The sequence below is a fragment of the Sprattus sprattus genome (assembly GCF_963457725.1).
Source record: "Sprattus sprattus genome assembly, chromosome: 9".
Classification (NCBI taxonomy): domain Eukaryota; kingdom Metazoa; phylum Chordata; class Actinopteri; order Clupeiformes; family Clupeidae; genus Sprattus; species Sprattus sprattus.
Genome location: NC_137928.1, coordinates 10,215,517 through 10,232,789, shown reverse-complemented (window position 1 = coordinate 10,232,789; position 17,273 = coordinate 10,215,517). Strand labels below are relative to the sequence as shown.

Below are 17,273 nucleotides of genomic sequence, written 5' to 3'. Positions count from 1 at the left end.
TCTCCTTTTGTCTTCCCTTTTCTTCTCTTCCTTTATTTCCCTCTCAATGCTTCTCTCTCTCTCTCTCTCTCTCTCTCTCTCTCTCTCTCTCTCTCTCTCTCTCTCTGTCTCTCTGTCTCTTCCACACTTCCCCAGCATACCTGTAAACACTACTTCATCTCCCAGTCCTGCTCGTAAACACGGGCACAGTCTTCAGCTGCAACTCCCCTGCAATCAGCGTGAACAGGCTCAGTGCAGCGTGAAATCAGAAAAGCACCTGTTCAGCCACTTCCCCCCCACACATGCCCAGGCTGTCTGCTGCTCACGCATTTTTATGATGTGTTCTTCAGCGTCCACGAGGCTTGCCTCGCCAGATTACCTCCTCGTCTATCTGCAAGAATTCCTATTCCTTCGAGTTTTCTCTGGGTGATTGCGGGTCTTTTGTGTTTAAAGGTGTCAGGGCTAAGGTTACTATTGGGCTTAGCGTCTTAAAAAAACTAAAAACTAAAACACAAACAAACAACAACAAAAACATACAGCTTATCTTCTCCCTTACGCTGTCAGTTTCACAGTAATGAAGGCTCCCTTGCAACAGAGACAGCTTTTCGGAGCTGTCGACCTGAAATCATTTTAATCACTGTTTTCAATTATTAATCTGTGGCGCCAGTATTATTGTCTCAGAAGTGGTGTGACGCACGCTTGGTGAGTAAACGGTGATAATGACATTCCTTCAGACCCTGAGCAGCAGTGAGAGCACGGCTGCGCTGGAGGAGGACTGCATGCCCATAGGGTGTCTCTGCCGTGATTGATAATGCTCCTGTTGAATTGCACATCGATCAGCAACCCCGCCCTGTGTGTATGTTATGCGAGTGTGTGTGTGTATGGTGTTTGTGTATGGTGTTTGTGTGTGTGTGTGTGTGTGTGTGTGTGTGGTGTGTGTGTGGTGTGTGTTTGTGTGTGTGTATGTTTCAGTGTGTAGTATGTAGGAATACTGCAGATCAGGCGTCTCTTGGACTGCATTAGTAAGTGCAATACCTTTAAGAGCACAGCTGGGTTCCATACCACATGCACACACTACACACACATACACACACACAGAATCCACAACAATGGCAAGGACATTGCAACAAGGGCAAAGCCGACCTTTGTTTACAGGACAGAAAATGTGTGTGTGTGTGTGTGTGTGTGTGTGTGTATGTGGGTGCGTGTAGGTGTGTGTGTGTGTGTGTATGTGGGTGCGTGTAGGTGTGTGTGGGTGTGTAATTGGAACTGTGGCCATAAACTATCTTTTTTCCCTGTTGTAGAGAAACAACAGGCAATGTGCCTGAATTAATGTTCAGTTCACTGTGAAAGTGCTGAAGTGCCTTTAATGTGTTGGCACAGGGACCTTCTCTCCTGGCACGGGCCCTTCTCCCCGGGGCCTTAAGATGACCAGGTGCTAATTGCCTGTTTAAAAAAAAAAAAAAACAAGAGCAGGGCTCTTTAGTTTTAGGTGTGTCAGGCATGCAGGTGGTCTGTCGCTTCTCCTGCCCCTGTTCGCAGTCGGAGGATGTGTTCACGCATCAGGTTCCTGTTCTAGCCGGGACTGATAGGGTTACATCCGCGAGGAAAGCTGCAGAGAGAATGTAACACAATTGAGCCTGATTTCACTGCCAGGCACCAAATAGGACGGACTCCATATATTATCAGGGGATTGATTAAGCCGCAGGCACTCGCTTCTCTCCAGACCGGCACATTTTTATCCCCCCACTCACGAGGCGCCCCCGTTTTTAAATGGGGTACAATCGGTTGCGGCTTTAACCTGATGGCGAGGGCTTCTATCGCGCACATGAATATGTCTGCATTCTTACTTCCCCCCTCAGAGAATAATGGATTTCTGCAGAAACCCATTCAGCTGATTCCATTATAATTTCCTCCGACTCAAAGCTCAATATATCAAGACGGCTATATAATTCCATTGTATTTCGGGCATATTGTGTGCCACATAGATAAAGGACTAACTGGCGGAACAGCATTGCTTCAACCATAGACTCTCATTTAGTGTTATAATTAGTTACAACAATCATGTAATCCTTTTGGTGTTTCTTTTAGTGAGAGAGGAAAATGCCATGGCTTTATGGTAAAATGCGATTATTATTTTTTATATTAGTAATTAATAAGTAGCACATTAGCTGACTCTGTGTGATTTCGGGTGAATTAACTGAACCTTTTTGCAAGGACTGCCCTGTGGTGAACTCTTCTACTGCTGCTTTGTTGTGCGCGGAGAGAATGTGTAAGCAGCGTGTAATAAGTGTTGAAAATCACTAATTAATTGGCGGGGCCGCAGTGTGAGACTTTTGTCCCTGAGTGCTCTGGCTGTCTCTTTCAGCTTCGACCTGGTGGCCAGCGGAGGTGTGGCCATCGCCCTGCGCTTTGAGCGTGCTCCCTTCATCACCCAGGAGCACACCTTGTGGTTGCCGTGGGGGCGCTTCTTCGTCATGGACACCGTCGTCATGCGCCACGAGGTCAATGACATCCCCAGCTGTGACCTGAGCAGCTTCGCCAGGCCCAGCCCCGTGGTGGCTCCCGCTCCGCTCACCGCCTTCGCCGGGACCTGCGTGGAGAGGGGCAACATTGTACCGGAAATTCAGGTGAGACCCCCCCCTCCAACTCGACCCCCCCGTCCCAATCTACACCCAACCAGTCAACCAACAAACTATCTTTCTGGCCTTAACCTGACTCTTACCAAACCACATCCATCCTCAGCTTCTCTGCTGCCCATGTCCTCCAGTATCAGACACCCCAATGTACCTCAATCACACACTCTGTCGTCTAAATCACCGCACTCATTCTCATCAACCCCATCCTCTCCCCTATCCTCATCTACATCGGAGGTTGGCCATCTCCCCACGCTTCCAGCTCCTTTCCACCCAAAACGCTCTTCAGTAAACTCGCTTCAAATCCATGAACTCCGATCTCCCTCCCACCCACCCCCCACTCTCATCCCACTGTATCCCTACCTCAAAACTGCACTCCACTCTACTCCATCCATCTCTCCCTCTTCTCCCCATCTTCTCCTCATCCCCAGCAGCACACCCATGATTTACCGCCAGCGCCTCTCCACCCCCTCCTGGCATCAACTAACACACACCCCCCCCCCCCCCTCCCCAGCATCCATTTTCATCCACAAACACATCACCGCCACCAGGCCACTCCCATGATTCACAGCTACCTTCACTCCAATCCTGCCCACGCAACTCTCTCTCTTACCCCCCCCCCCCCCACCGTTTCTGTCAAACTCACTCTCCAGTCCCTTCCGATCCATTTCACCGTCGGCACTGCCACATCACCGAGTGCGTTGGGTTGCGGTGATTCACGGCAGCCGTCTGGCAGGCGGTGATAGAGGGCCGGAGGCCTCGTGATGAAGCCAGGGAGATTGCGGGTAGAGCATACATCATTCTCCGTGTGGAATAGTAACTCAGCCAAGTGGCAGCAGCGTGATTTTATCTCCAGCGCGTAATTGGTCGGAGGCTACCGACTCCAATTTGCCACACGTATTGTGCCAGCTCTTTGCAGTGTCGATAATTACATTTTGCCAGGAAAAAGGAGACCTGGGTGTCAACGGCTATATCTTTTTCTTTTCTCCCCCCATGGATGCCGTTAGTGTGGGGAAAGTGAAAAGGCCATTATTCCTGTTCCCCAGTGAAAATTATTGTTCAGTTTGAGTGTGCGTGCTGTTGTGTTCTACCCATGTTCGTTCCATGTGTGTGCATGCCCACATTAGTCCTGCCCCTACCCTTTCCAACTCTGTGTGTGTGTGTGTGTGTGTGTGTGTGTGTGTGTGTGTGTGTGTGTGTGTCTATACCGATGCACCTTCCTTCCCCCCAATCACCTTCGAAAATTACTTTGTCTTCAATGTTGGTTTACAAGATTAATGACTTCCCACTGTATCTGGCCTGCAGTCTGGACTATTAATAACTTCAGGAGGCTCTTCTATTCCGCCCAATACAAACACACACACACACACACACACACACACACACACACACACACACACACACTCTCTCTCTCTGGCCACTTCCCCCACTGTCCCACATTGGCCAATTTGCCACCTCTCTGTAAAGGGTCATTCTGATCAATCTCAAAGCCCCCCCCCACACACACACACACACACACACTGACCACCCCCTGACATTTAGCAGCGCAGGCATGTTAATAACCACAGACCACCCTGACTGCCTGTGCTTCCAGCCGGGTACGGCCGTCTGCGGCATTAATTGGTCAGCCATGACCTCGTTGTGCAGGTGAGTTGGAGTGACTTAATCAGACCAGGGCGCAGCAGGCAGCTCCGAGAGCAGTGGTGGTGGTGGGGGGGGACCTTTTGAACCTCAGTGTGTGTGTGTGTGTGTGTGTGTGTGTGTGTGTGTGTATCCTGCTGGTTGCCTGCACAAAAAAAAGAATATTCGAGTGAAACCGCAGAGAGAGAGAGGGAGTGAAAGGTACCTCACAGCAGCCTTCCTAAACAGCTTGAGGGCCGGCTGTAGACCAGTCAATGAGTACGGGCTTCAGACACCGCCCGCACCGTGGTCAGATATAGATTGGACGGTATTGATGAGCTGGTAAAGAAAACACCAGTCTGAAAAAGAAAAAAGTTATTTCAAAGCACTCGAAAGGTTACGTGTACAAGCAGGTGAAGCTGTTAGGTCAAGTGCTACAAGCAGACTGAATTTAGATTTCCAAGCCTTCCACTTGAAAGTCAAAGAAAATGTAAAGTGCAGACTAACTCAAAAGGCCTACATCACCTCCAGTTTTCAGGTTGATCATGTTCTCTCTGATCAACTTAAACAGGTCGATATTGGTCAGTAAGACGGACAACCGTAAAAGACTTGAGTGCAAGGTTATGCTTTCAACTTTGTTTAAAATCTTGGACATACGCACATTACATTCAGCAACATTTAGACTTGGTGAGTGTGGGATTGAAAAGTCCAAAGAAGATATAATTAACAAACATTAACACATAATAACCTCCTCGTATACGGCATTCTTTCTCTAATTACATTCTCTAATTACGTTCACATGCGAGTTAGTGTTTTTTTAATTAATTTGTGTTAATTAGTCACATATTCCTCTTGGAGGGCTACACAGTTTACTTAAAGAACCCTGCACCCTTATCTTTTCCCCACAGTCTGTAAGACTGAGAAAAGACTAGAATGTCAATGCGTCAGCTCTGTTTTGAATTCTAATTAATGTTGACCGATCCAAATTCCCATTCCCGTTTTTCCAGGCCTTGAAGTCGGAGGTGCGGATCCCTGGCACGGACATGCGGCTCAGCTACCTGAGCAGCCGGACCCCGGGCTACAAGTCGCTCCTGCGAGTGACCCTCACCCACGGCATCATCCCCTTCAACCTGATGAAGGTACACCTGATGGTGGCCGTGGAGGGACGCCTCTTCAGGAAGTGGTTCCCCGCCGCGCCTAACCTGGTCTACGACTTTTTGTGGGACAAGACTGACGTCTACAGCCAGAAAGTGTACGGCCTGTCTGAGACCTTCGGTAAGCCTGAAAGCCAACTTCACACACACACACACACACACACACACATTTTATTCCCCCAGAAGCAAGGCATTTGGATAAACCAACAACCACGCCTTTTGATTTGACATGAGCCACAGTGGAAGAAGTGTTAAAGTGTTTGGAAAATGCACTGTATGTTGACAGGCAGCCAAAAAGCAGAACGCTACACACGCTGTGCTGTCTCCATCTTGGCACGCATTCCCCTCTCAAGTGCACATAGTCACCTCTACTGACATGATTACAGAGGAGTGTTAAAGTGTGTCTGGAGTTAATGTCCCCCGATGTGCAGCCAAGGTGGCACACTGGCTGGCGGATACTCTCTCTCTCTCTCTATCTCTCTATCTCTCTCTCTCTCTCTCTTTCTCTCTCTCTCTCTCTCACCTCCTGAGCCCGCTCTGAGCTGCTCTTTGCCCCCTCTACCCCGTCTCCCCCAGTGTCCGTTGGGTACGAGTATGAGTCCTGTCCAGACATCATCCTGTGGGAGAAGAGGACGGCTGTCCTGCAGGGCTATGAGACCACGGCCTCCAAGCTGGGCGGATGGTCGCTGGACAAGCACCATGCCCTGAACATCCAGAGCGGTGAGTAATGCACTCTTATATAATTGGCAAAGCTGTTAGAGACACCATTTTCTTTTGATCTGGCTTTTACATCAAAAACATTATTAACAATTATTTAACTGGGTTGTGGAATTCTAAAACGAGTGTTCATTTTGCCGAAATAGAAGGGTACTTCCACAATGTTTCTTCATTTACTTTCTTAATTGCTGAATTGCTCAACTGAATTATTTAGCTTCATAGCGCTTTCCGCTTATGGTCATGGCTGGCATAGTGATTAATCGGAGCTGTTCCGTATGTTCACTGAGGCTCATACGTTTTTTCGTGGCTTGGCTACATGTTGGGTGACAGAGGTCAGTTTCCGGTTTTTGAATGGAAGAGTAGGCAACCACACCGCGTACACCACACGTCCCATGCCTGGCCCATGAGCAGGAAATCCCCTCAGCCTGCCAACGGGCCTCATCAGAGCAAATGAGGCGTGTGTGTATGAGAGCAGCTTGAGCAGGTGGCCCACCCATCCTTCGCTCCATCACACACCACCCACCCCCACAAACAGAGCCTCTGCACCAGAGCCTGAAGCTGCCTCCACCACCTCGCTCAGTTTCACTCTCTCGCTCGCTCTCTCTCTCTCTCTCTCTCTCTCTCTCTCTCTCTCTCTCTCTCTCTCTCTCTCTCTCTCTTTTTTCTCTCTCTCTCTCTCTCTCTCTCTCTCTCTCGCTCTCTCTCTCTCTCTCGCTCTCTCTCTCTCTCTCTCCCTATCTCTCTCTCTCTCTCGCTCTCTCTCTCTCTCCCTCTCTCTCTCTCTCTCTCTCCCTATCTCTCTCTCTCTCTCGCTCTCTTTTTTCTCTCTCTCTCTCTTTCCCTCTCTCTCTCTCTATCACTCTCTATTTTCTTTTACATTACGTCGCTTCCTCCTCCTTCTCCACTGTTCTTTCTTTTCTCTCCCTCTAACTTTTGGTCTTTCAACTGTCCATTTCTCCCAGCTCTCCCTCGCTGCCACTTTCTACTTCTGTCTGTTATCTCTCACCATCACCCCCCACCCCCCACCCCACTGCAGTCAGCCATTACCTGTGACTCCGCCAGTTCTTCCTGTTTACACTCAAGTATTTTCAGTTGGCTTTAATTTGACCGCTGACTCACGACAGCCCGCTCCAAATCCAATCCAGGGCGGAGGGGACGCTTGGCTGGGCTCCACCCGCTGCGGATGGGCTGAGGGGCCTCAGGGGCTCTTCATGGCTGTCCACAGGTGGCCTGAGATAGAGATGAAAAGAAATAAAGCAAAGGAAAGAAAAGAGAGAGTGAGAAAGAGAGTAAGAAAAAGAGGGAGAGAGTAAGAAAAAGGAGGAAGCGAAGGCGAGAGCAGCTGCAGTAGTCCATTGAGACTAACGTAAAATGGAGGGTTTTTGATTTATTTATTTTGTGTTAATACATTCAGCACTCTAAGCCACTCACTGTGAAGGGGAGCTGTTGAGCTCCAGCGAGATTCACACTTGTTTTGCTGCCGTGATTAGGTTTTAGGTGGAGCCGTATCAGCCGTGATGCGTGGCAGCATTTGCCCGGCTCCTTCCCGACGCACTCACACACACACACACACACACACACTCACACATCGACACACACACACACTCACACACCGACACACACACACACTTGCCCAGTCAAGCAGCTTTTATGTGGGAGTGTCAGTAATTGAATCATTGAATCACAAACAGGATTGAGTTATGAATTCCCTTCTCCCCTCCCCATCCCTTCCTCTCTGTGTCTCTCCCACACACACACACACACACACACAGGCATCCTCCACAAAGGCAACGGCGAGAACGTGTTCATTTCCCAGCAGCCCCCTGTGATTGGGAGCATCATGGGTAACGGGCGGAGGCGGAGCATTTCCTGCCCCAGCTGTAACGGCCTGGCGGACGGCAACAAGCTGCTGGCTCCGGTGGCGCTGGCATGTGGCTCGGACGGCAGCCTGTACGTAGGCGACTTCAACTACGTCCGACGGGTCTTCACCACGGGCAACGTCACCAGCGTGCTAGAGCTCAGGTAACACACACACACACACACACACACACACACACACACAGATGCAAAGATGCACATTGACACTGATTGACTACTGAGCTACTGCAAGCTCACAAAATCTCCCACCCATTCCTAAAAATACACGGTCTCATACAAATACATTTGTAAACAGATGACACCTCAGTATTCCTACTTGCAAACATATATAAACACACTCACTTGCACACACAACATTTACAAGCACACATGTAAGTATGTAACACCCACATGGACAGGATCTTTTCCACGTGTTGTCTGCTGCATGGTCTTTCTTTTGCATGTCTTCATGGGTCACAGACCGGTGAGCACCATCACTAAGTTTTAAGTAGCTTCTCCCAGGGCCTAGCATGGACAGTCCTGATATAGTAACCTGTGCTTATAAGTAGGCCATGGTGCCTTTCTGAAAGGTTTTTATAGGACTTACTGAAATGTTGCCTCTAGCCAGTTCTTACTAACCTCTCTGGATTTGCTCTTCTATAAATGTCCACCACAGACGACCTAGCTTAAAGATGCTGTAAGCGATATTACCACTTCTTGATCACTTCCAACTGCCTTGACCATTTTCTTGGATGTGCATATGGGACTTACTTGATTGGCTAACACAGCCAGGATGTTGAAATGTACCTATCGGAATATGTATTTCAAAAAGCTTACAGCAGCCTTAAGCTTGGTGAGACTCAGTAATGACGCCTTCTGTTTAGATTGTGTTTCTTTTGCAGTATCTACTCATATTTATAATAAAGTTTATTTGTAATGAAGTTTAGAGTTTAATTTCAAAAGGTTGGTATTCAGTGTTGTGGGGTAGTAACAAAGCATTATATTTTCAATTAGCTGATTTAAAGAACCCCTTTGTGGGGTTATTGTGATGGGAACACAAAAGTAATATAATGCTACTTGGCACAGTGTATGCAAATGCAGAATAATTACATTATTCTGTGTTATAATTTGCTGGCACAGCATATGGAGTACTACACACTGAATACTAACTTGTGCGACTAACACTTCTCTCTCATGCCTCTCTCTTTCCTCTTCTGCTGCGCTTCTTTATGTGGACAGAAATAAAGATTTCAAGCATAGGTAAGGTGCCATCCACCGTGTGAACTCTCTGGTGGTGTATTTATATCGACTTCATTCTGCCTCATAAGTGTTTGGTGCTTGAGTGTTAATGAATGACGAAGGTTTGCCTGATGGCCTCCCATGGTCTGCGTACTGTGTTGCTGCTGTAGCTTCATTAACACACACCAGCAAAAAAATACAGCCAATGTCATCTGTGTGATTTTTAAGGAAGGAGGGGGGTAAACAAACAATTGTTGTGTACTCAGTCTAAGCTCTGTAACAGGTTTGAAATATCCAGGACCCCCAACCCCCCCCCGCCCTCCCCAGGGAGGAGAGCTTTTGTAAAGAACATAATCACTCTCTTCCGCCTCGCAAACAAGTTCAGCTCCACCAAGTGTAGGGTGACATTAAGCGAAACATGGCATTGCCCATTTACCAGTTTTTTTAGTTTTTCTTTGTTTTGTTTTGTTTGGTTTATTCACAGACCTCCTCAGAATACGCTTATCACCACAAACTTCAGGAGAAAAGAACACAACACCAACAGCACCTATCATACGATGATAAATAACCGCACTAACGGAGCGTTGCCAACTATAAGACACTGTAAATATAAGCTGCGGTTTGAAATACATTTGTAGCCGAGACACTCAGAGGAGCCCTCGTAATCGTTCCGGCTGCCAGTCAAGCTTCACACGGGCGATGGCTCGCTCTCGCTGTGTGACTGACAGTTGATGAGCGCTGCACTCAGGTGCCCAGGGGAGTTCCTGCCACACACACACACACACACACACACACACACACACACTTCTTAAATAAAGGCCTGCGCGGGTTAGGAGTCACCGATTGATTTCTACTTCAGAGGGTCGCGGCTCCCATGGCGACCGCCTCCGCCTTCGCTGCTGCCCCACCCGGTGGCTCTGCCGTTAGCTCCACTCTGGAGACAAAAGGGAGGTGACGCGTCGCGTCTGTTACTCACCCGCTCAGGTGATAACAACAGACAATACAGCGAACACGCGGGACGTCACCACCTCGTCTCCAACTGTCAACCCACATAGATACACTCAGACACCCACACACACTCTTGCTCGCACTCTCTCACGCGCACACGGACACGGAAGGAATGACATCCCCTATGACAAAAATGGGATTGACCCGAACATGCCGCTTTATTTGGATTCAGGTATCAATTCTGTTTATCCTTCAGAGATGCAACACTGCGTTTTATTGCTCGCTTTCCAGACTCCCAGCCTTAGCTGACAGAGTGTAAAGATAGGCCAGATAACTAGTACAGGCATGTCTGAGCCACAGTGATGTAGAAGAGAAGGCTTGCTTTTTTTTTTTTAAGTATCTCCCTTATCGGAGGCCATGCAAGCCGGGGGAGGGGGGGAATGAAAAGCTCCAGAAATCGTGAAAGATTTTCTCACGGAACAACATTCATCCGTGGACAAATTCAGGAGGAAGCGCTGTCAGATAGTTGGCCAGGGGTCACTGGGGTGTGTGCTCTGGGACTGCAGCAAACAAGATGATCCCATTGCCGTGTGTGGTGACCCTGAGTTAGTCCAAGCACTTATACTGCTGGCCCGTTTCGTCTCACACACACACACACATACACAGAAACATACACACACGCAAACAGAGACACAGACAGGCGCACACGAACATAACCTGACTCCACACCCACCCCGTGTCCCACACTGTTACAGCAGCATGCAGGGAAATCCAATTATCTCCACCAAACCCTGCGCCGGCTGCCGTGGCTGAAAGTCAGGCCGTTCTCCTCGTGTCGCCGCCCCCGCCAGGAGCACTCCTCTCACCTCTCCTCTCGTTTACCACCAACCCACCCAATCGCTGCAAAAGAAAAAATATAGGCTAAGACTTGTAGGATAGACAGAGGCATTTGTTTCCTATTTTTTATGTCCCCCCCTCTCTATTTCTCCCTTTCTTTCTTTCTCTCTTTCTCTTCTTTTAAGCCTGCCTTTTTTTTTTGTTAAGGACAAAGGTTGTTCCAAGTAGAAACCTTTAAACTAAAAAAGGGAGGAGGAGGAGGGGAAAAAAAGTCAGTCAGTTCGGTCAGTGGGTAGGATGTGACAGGGTAGCCCCCGGTCAGGCAAAAGTGTCCTGTTTTCACCCATCCACAGAAGGTCAATTGTCATGAGCAGTAATGTATCGGAGCTGACAGTGCCACGGACCTACTGGTGCCCCCTGCTCGTGCAGTCATGAGGAGATGGGCTTTGGCACTCTCATGCCTCCAGAAAAAAAGGTCGTTTTAACCGCCTCTCTCTCTCTCCCTGTCTCTCTCTCTCTCTCTCTCTTTCTTTCTCTTTCTCTTTCACTTTTTCTGCCTCTTCTCTCTCTCTCTTTTCCTGTTATCCACAATCTCTCTCCAAAGCTCTCTCTCTCTCTCTCTCTCTCTCTCTCTCTTCCTCTTATTTTTTCCGCTCCTGTTCCTCCCTTCTAATCCTATTTGAAGCCTGCTCCTCAGACAGGTTGGGCGATAATGATGATGGTGTTTGGCAGAACTGTGCTGCGTCAGGGCCGCATGACTGAAGTCATCTTTAAGGTGCCACCAGGCAGGAAGTCAGTCATTGCTTTGTTTGTGCACACGGGAGCCAATCTTTGTTTTGTTTTGTTTTTCTAGCGAGGCCTCATTTGAAATTAAACGAACACGTTTTTTTGGGGCACCCACTTCATTATCTCCAATATAATTAAGAGTTTGTCTTAATGTTGTGCTCAAAGCCACTGGAGATGCAGCATTTCATGTTTTGGTCATGAATTCCTGCAAGTGTTCATAACAACATATTGACCTCTTAATTCAAATTGTAGCAGATTTGCTGGTAATGTGAACAAGGAACTCTTAGTGGCTAAACTGCAGAAGAATGATCCTAGTCCTTGGGTGATCATCTGTCCAGTAGTATTATGAAACAGACATACTTTGGAAACCCATCCATAAGATTTAGGGTGTATGCACACACGCAAGCTGTTAACATGACCGTATCCTCAGATTGCAGATCCCTCCCATAGTTCTAGGTCACTCTTCAGAGCCGCCACAGGTCTGTGGATCATCATCATGTCCCATAATTCAAAGGTATGGATGGCTCTGTACGTCTTTGCCCATATCCAGCATTCCCATTTCTCATTCACATGTGTGCACTGAAACACAACAAGGCAGTTCACCCACACACACATGCACATCAGGCAGTATATCAGCACACACATCATAGGAGAGGACGGTAAAAATAGGAGAACCGTAAAAGTGCCATATATGGCACACTTATCACGCTGAGTTTGAGGAGCGGGGCACAAGGACCAGACATGATTTAGTCCGGCTGCTGGCTGGCTGGGCAGGCAGGGAAGTAAATGTCCAAATTGGGTTGGTTCCATAACAGGAGAGCCCCGGCCACCTCGAGCGCCTAGCAGAGTGCAGCAATTACGCCCCACACCTTCACTTTTTTTACTCCAGCATTTAGACGCACTACGCTTTTTTTTCTTTGTCGATTCTTTATTTCCTACTTCCTTTGCATGCCCTCTATCCCTCCATCTCTCACTCTCACTGTTAAATATATATTCTATACTCCTCCTCTTTCTCTTGTTTTGTCTCGTTCTCTCTCTCTCGCTCAAAAATAGGGGTGCTCTGTGTGACTTTTCCTGTTTGGGGCTTTTAGCAGGTAGCCAGCGCTCTCTCTCCTCTCTGATTGGGCCCATTTTGTCAGCCCTTCATGTTCGGTAGCCCCCTGTGTAGATATGAAGGATTACCATGTCAGGCGCCTTCTCTGTTGTGTAAGGGGGAATGAGGGGGTAGGGTGAGGCGGTCAGGAGAGGAGATGGGGGTATACTTTTTTCTGGCGTAGACCCATTTCTTTTTCCTCTTTTTTTCTTTTTTTTTTACTAGTACCACCTTTTTTTCTTTCCTTATGCCAGAGAATAGCAGCATAATGTGTTTATAGGTGTGTGTGTGTGTGTGTGTGTGTGTGTGTGTATGTCTCAATGTCTCATGTCTCCTTAAGGAAGCCCCACAAGAGCTGCTGACCGTGTCCTGCCGTGCGTTTCATGTCCCATGCCTGCAATAGGGCCGCCAGAGGGCTGAATGCACGGCAGGTTCCGGAAGCTGTCTTTCTTTTTTTAAGAGCTTTTCGCAGGGGTGCACACAGGCAGCACAATGCAAAAAGGCTTTACTTTTCATTCAGCTGGTTCATTTTTCTCAGTTTGAGCCATGCCATGGTTAAAATGGAGTAGCTCAAAACTGACCCTTCAGCCAGCGGGGTTGAATGGAACGAAAATGTCAAAGTAGAATAGGGCTGAATGGAAAATCGCTTTTTTGGTTTTGTTTTTTTATAGTCTAGAATGTTTTTTTCATTGACTTATGATAAAACCTACTTTTTGTCTGGCGCTTAAAAAATAAGATATTAACCTTGAGGTTCTCGTCTTGTTCTCTCAACTTGAAATTCAGTGAATAGATTTCTCGCCATAGTAGCGAGGTCCTTCATACGGACTGTGTTCTGACCTTCTTCCCCTCCTTGACCTTCAGCAACAGCCCAACCCATAAATACTACCTGGCCACTAGCCCAGTGACCGGGGCGGTCTACCTGTCCGACACCAGCACCAGGAAGGTGCTCAAGATCAAGTCCCTGAGCAAGGTGAAAGACGTTGCGAAGAACCTGGAGGTGGTTGCAGGCACTGGGGACCAGTGTCTGCCCTACGACGAGACTCGCTGTGGGGATGGAGGCAAAGCCATTGAGGCCCCCCTTACCAATCCCAGAGGTATGCTGATAGATGTGTGTACGTCGTGAACACAAGGCTTTAGCCAGGACCAGAGCCCAAGTCGCTTTTTTAGGGTATATGACTCTATGTCAAAAGAGACATACCAATGATTTCACGAAATTACATGATTTTGATGCTCTTTCAGAAATAATCAAAGAAGTTGAGAGTGTTTCAAAAGCAACCAGACCATGTCCATTAGACTGTCATTAAGACATTAGTCATTAAGTCAGCTGTTAAAGCTGTTAAAGCAAGAACCTCATGTATTGCTCTTCATGGAGAATGCTATAGGCTGCCATTTGTTAACTCCTGCTGCTAGAAAATGCATGTGCATGCTCCTGCAATTGTCAAATTTCTTCTAAAAAACACTATCGACACATTTGTTCTTTTTTGCAAGCGAGCCGTAATCTTTTTTTTACTACGACAGAAAAAAAGGGGACCAGAGCTTTTACAGCTTCATAATGGAGACTTTTAAAACCCCCAAGACTGAGAGTCGACTTTTATATGTGCGGAGGAATGGAGAGGTAGCTTTCTAGTGAATTGCAAGAGCAAGTCCAATGAGTTAAGAGTTCTCACAGGCAAGGGCGGAATCCTGCTCTGCCAGACCAGATCAATACACCTCCATTCTCAAACATATAATGATATTTCAGTCTAGTAACACATATTGTTCACTCTCCTGAAGTTTAGAGGGGGGGGAAAAAAGCAATTACAGCCCAGGCCTGTCCTGTAGCAGCTGATATTTGCAGTGTTACGTAACCCGTTAGTTATTGGATTATACGCTTGAATTTGTCATGAGCTGTGACAACAGCGGCAGTGGTACTGACACAAGTGGTTTCACTTGACATTTATTTTCCACAGCTTGGATTTAAAGGAACTTGTTAGATAGCTGTCAGCTAAGCATAATTGTAGCCTGTCCCTTACCATAATAGCCCCCCAAACCCACAATTTATGCTAACCCTATATCAATTTCGAAACATTAGCAGTTCCAAAACCAGTCAGGTGCAGCACTCCATAGCAGGAGCAGGAGACTGTTCTGGCAGTAGCAGTAAAACACAACGGCAATCCCAGACAGTTTTTAATGTCATTAATAGAAGATGTAACATCCACCAGCAATAGCCAAGCAAATAGTATCTGTACGTGTCGCCCGATGAGGGGGCCCCAGTTGCAGCTCCACCAGTCGCCTCTCTCAGCTATACTGGCTGTGCCCCAATGTGATCATTCCAACGCTATCAATAATGAATCTGCATGGATGTTTTATGGGTTCAAGGGTTCCTAATCAAGCCAGATAGTCTCTTCAGTGGAGTCAGCGATTCCTCCCCCTCCTCTCTCTGTTTGTGTTTTGCGAAGGTCTTTTATACGTCATTTAAATACTTAATCAATAGCAATGCTCGATGAGCAGTCGGCGGTTGATATTGCTGTAATTTGCGATGCCACTTCCTCTTCTACCAATCATCGATCACAAGAGATCAATTAAGAGCTGCTGTTCAATGCAGCAAAATTGCTCCGATTGATGGGCAATTTTCTGCCCCTTAAACGTGAACGTCTCTATATACATCCTTGAAAACACTGTTTGGACTGTCAGAAGTGCCCTCTTTATGCTCTCATACCGTTATTGAGTTTTGGCGGGTTTACCCAACAGGCATTGCCGTGGACAAATACGGTGTCATCTTCTTCGTGGACGGCGTCATGATCCGCCGAGTGGACCAGAACGGAATCATCTCGACGCTGCTGGGTTTTAACGACCTGACTTCAGCCAGGCCTCTGAGCTGTGACTCGGCCATGGACATCTCCCAGGTACAATGTTATGTCTTATAAGACACACACACGCACATTTTAAGTACTTGTTTTGGATTGGCAAGTAGGATCAATATCTTGGCAAGACCTAAATATTGTTAAAAAAAAAAAAGGTTCGTACAACAGCAAAAAAGTCAGTTCACTCACTCACTCTCTCACTCACACACACACACACACACCACACATATTAGACCTCCATCTGCTTGTTCTGAGGTAAACTCTGCCAGTCTAGGTTTCAGTGCTTGGGTCGCAGCATTAAAGGCGGGGTGGTCAGTGCTGTGCTGTCTATGGGGGTTGGGTTGGTGGGTAGGTATGGCTGGCTGTGAATGTATGGGGGCATGTAGTGAGTGGTGTTGGGAAGCCAGGGTGATCAGTGCTGTGCTGTCTATGGGGGTTGGGTTGGTGGGTAGGTATGGCTAGCTGAGAATGTATGGGGGCATGTAGTGAGTGGCGTTGGGAAGCCAAGTGTCCCTCCAGGCCCTCTTACACTCAGCACAGATGTGGCCTATAACTCCAGGCAGTGTTATAGAGGGGGAGTTGGGTGCATGCCCTCCCATGTGTGTGTGTGTGTGTGTGTGTGTGTGTGTGTGTGTGTGTGTGTGTGTGTGTGTGTGTGTGTGTGTGTGTGTGTGTGAGAGTGTGTCTGTGCGTGTGTGTATCCAAGGCTGGTGGTGAGAAAGCAACATGGACAACCACAACCTCTGACCCACCCCATCAGCCATGGTCCCTCCCTGCCCGGCCTACCCCCTCCCCACTTCATCCTCTCTTACTGCCCCACAGCTGAGGGCACTTCTCCAGCTGAAAGCTAACTGTCCCCCAGGCAAGGCCACTCAACAGACACACACACAGGGGCTCTAGCTTCCATTATGGAGCCTGACACAGGCTCCCGCACCGGGTTCCATCGGTCTGTTTGGTGCATTATTTTGGGTGTTTTTTTCTCCCTCTGCCTTTAATGAAGGAGCTGAGAACACTCAGAGGCTGGAAAGTGCTCTCTATTTGCTTCTTGGTGAAGCACACTTCACTTCCTTTTAAGTGCATCAGGCAGGATAGTGTGCCAGCCATAGAGGAACGCTATTGGAGAACACTATTGTCGGCAGTGACATTGTCCCACCAAAAAGGCCACTGCAATGGTCAATACTCAGATATACCCCATTGCATTGTCTAAGGCTGATATTGGCCATCGCTGCTCAACTTTGTAAAGGTCACAGGAGCCAAGGCAAATACTCGTCTCTTTTGCTTAGCGTAGGTTTTTTTAGGTTTGTCAGACAGAAATAATAAATGTGTTGGCTGATTAATTTGTTGAGCCTTGCACAAAAGTGCAAGGTGATTCGAAAACCATCGTCTGTTCCCAATCATTTCAAGGCCTCTGTGTAGACTGCCTACCTTCTCAGATTTCCATTAAGAATCAATGCATTTCTCTGTGGGTCCAGCTCTGATTCATGGAAATATTATTCATAGTTAGCTTGTCTAGCCCGAGCTGCATATTCAGAGATTTCAGACTGCTCCCTCACCATCTCTGTAT

General features: G+C 47.7%; 1 protein-coding gene across 2 annotated transcripts in view; it reads left to right on the top strand.

Annotated features, from left to right (window-relative positions):
- Nucleotides 1–17,273, top strand: part of tenm4 (teneurin transmembrane protein 4) — a gene marked incomplete at both ends in the record, with an annotated part of 136,886 nt that overhangs the window by 81,579 nt on the left and 38,034 nt on the right. Inside the window, 7 exons of one of the 2 annotated variants that reach the window (XM_080845311.1) lie at nucleotides 2,348–2,609; nucleotides 5,243–5,510; nucleotides 5,966–6,109; nucleotides 7,879–8,128; nucleotides 9,203–9,223; nucleotides 13,728–13,960; nucleotides 15,597–15,751. In XM_080845311.1, the coding sequence (XP_080701437.1) occupies nucleotides 2,348–2,609; nucleotides 5,243–5,510; nucleotides 5,966–6,109; nucleotides 7,879–8,128; nucleotides 9,203–9,223; nucleotides 13,728–13,960; nucleotides 15,597–15,751 (1,333 nt within the window). The remainder of the gene's footprint in view (nucleotides 1–2,347; nucleotides 2,610–5,242; nucleotides 5,511–5,965; nucleotides 6,110–7,878; nucleotides 8,129–9,202; nucleotides 9,224–13,727; nucleotides 13,961–15,596; nucleotides 15,752–17,273) is intronic. The other variant, XM_080845310.1, reaches the window with a different exon arrangement.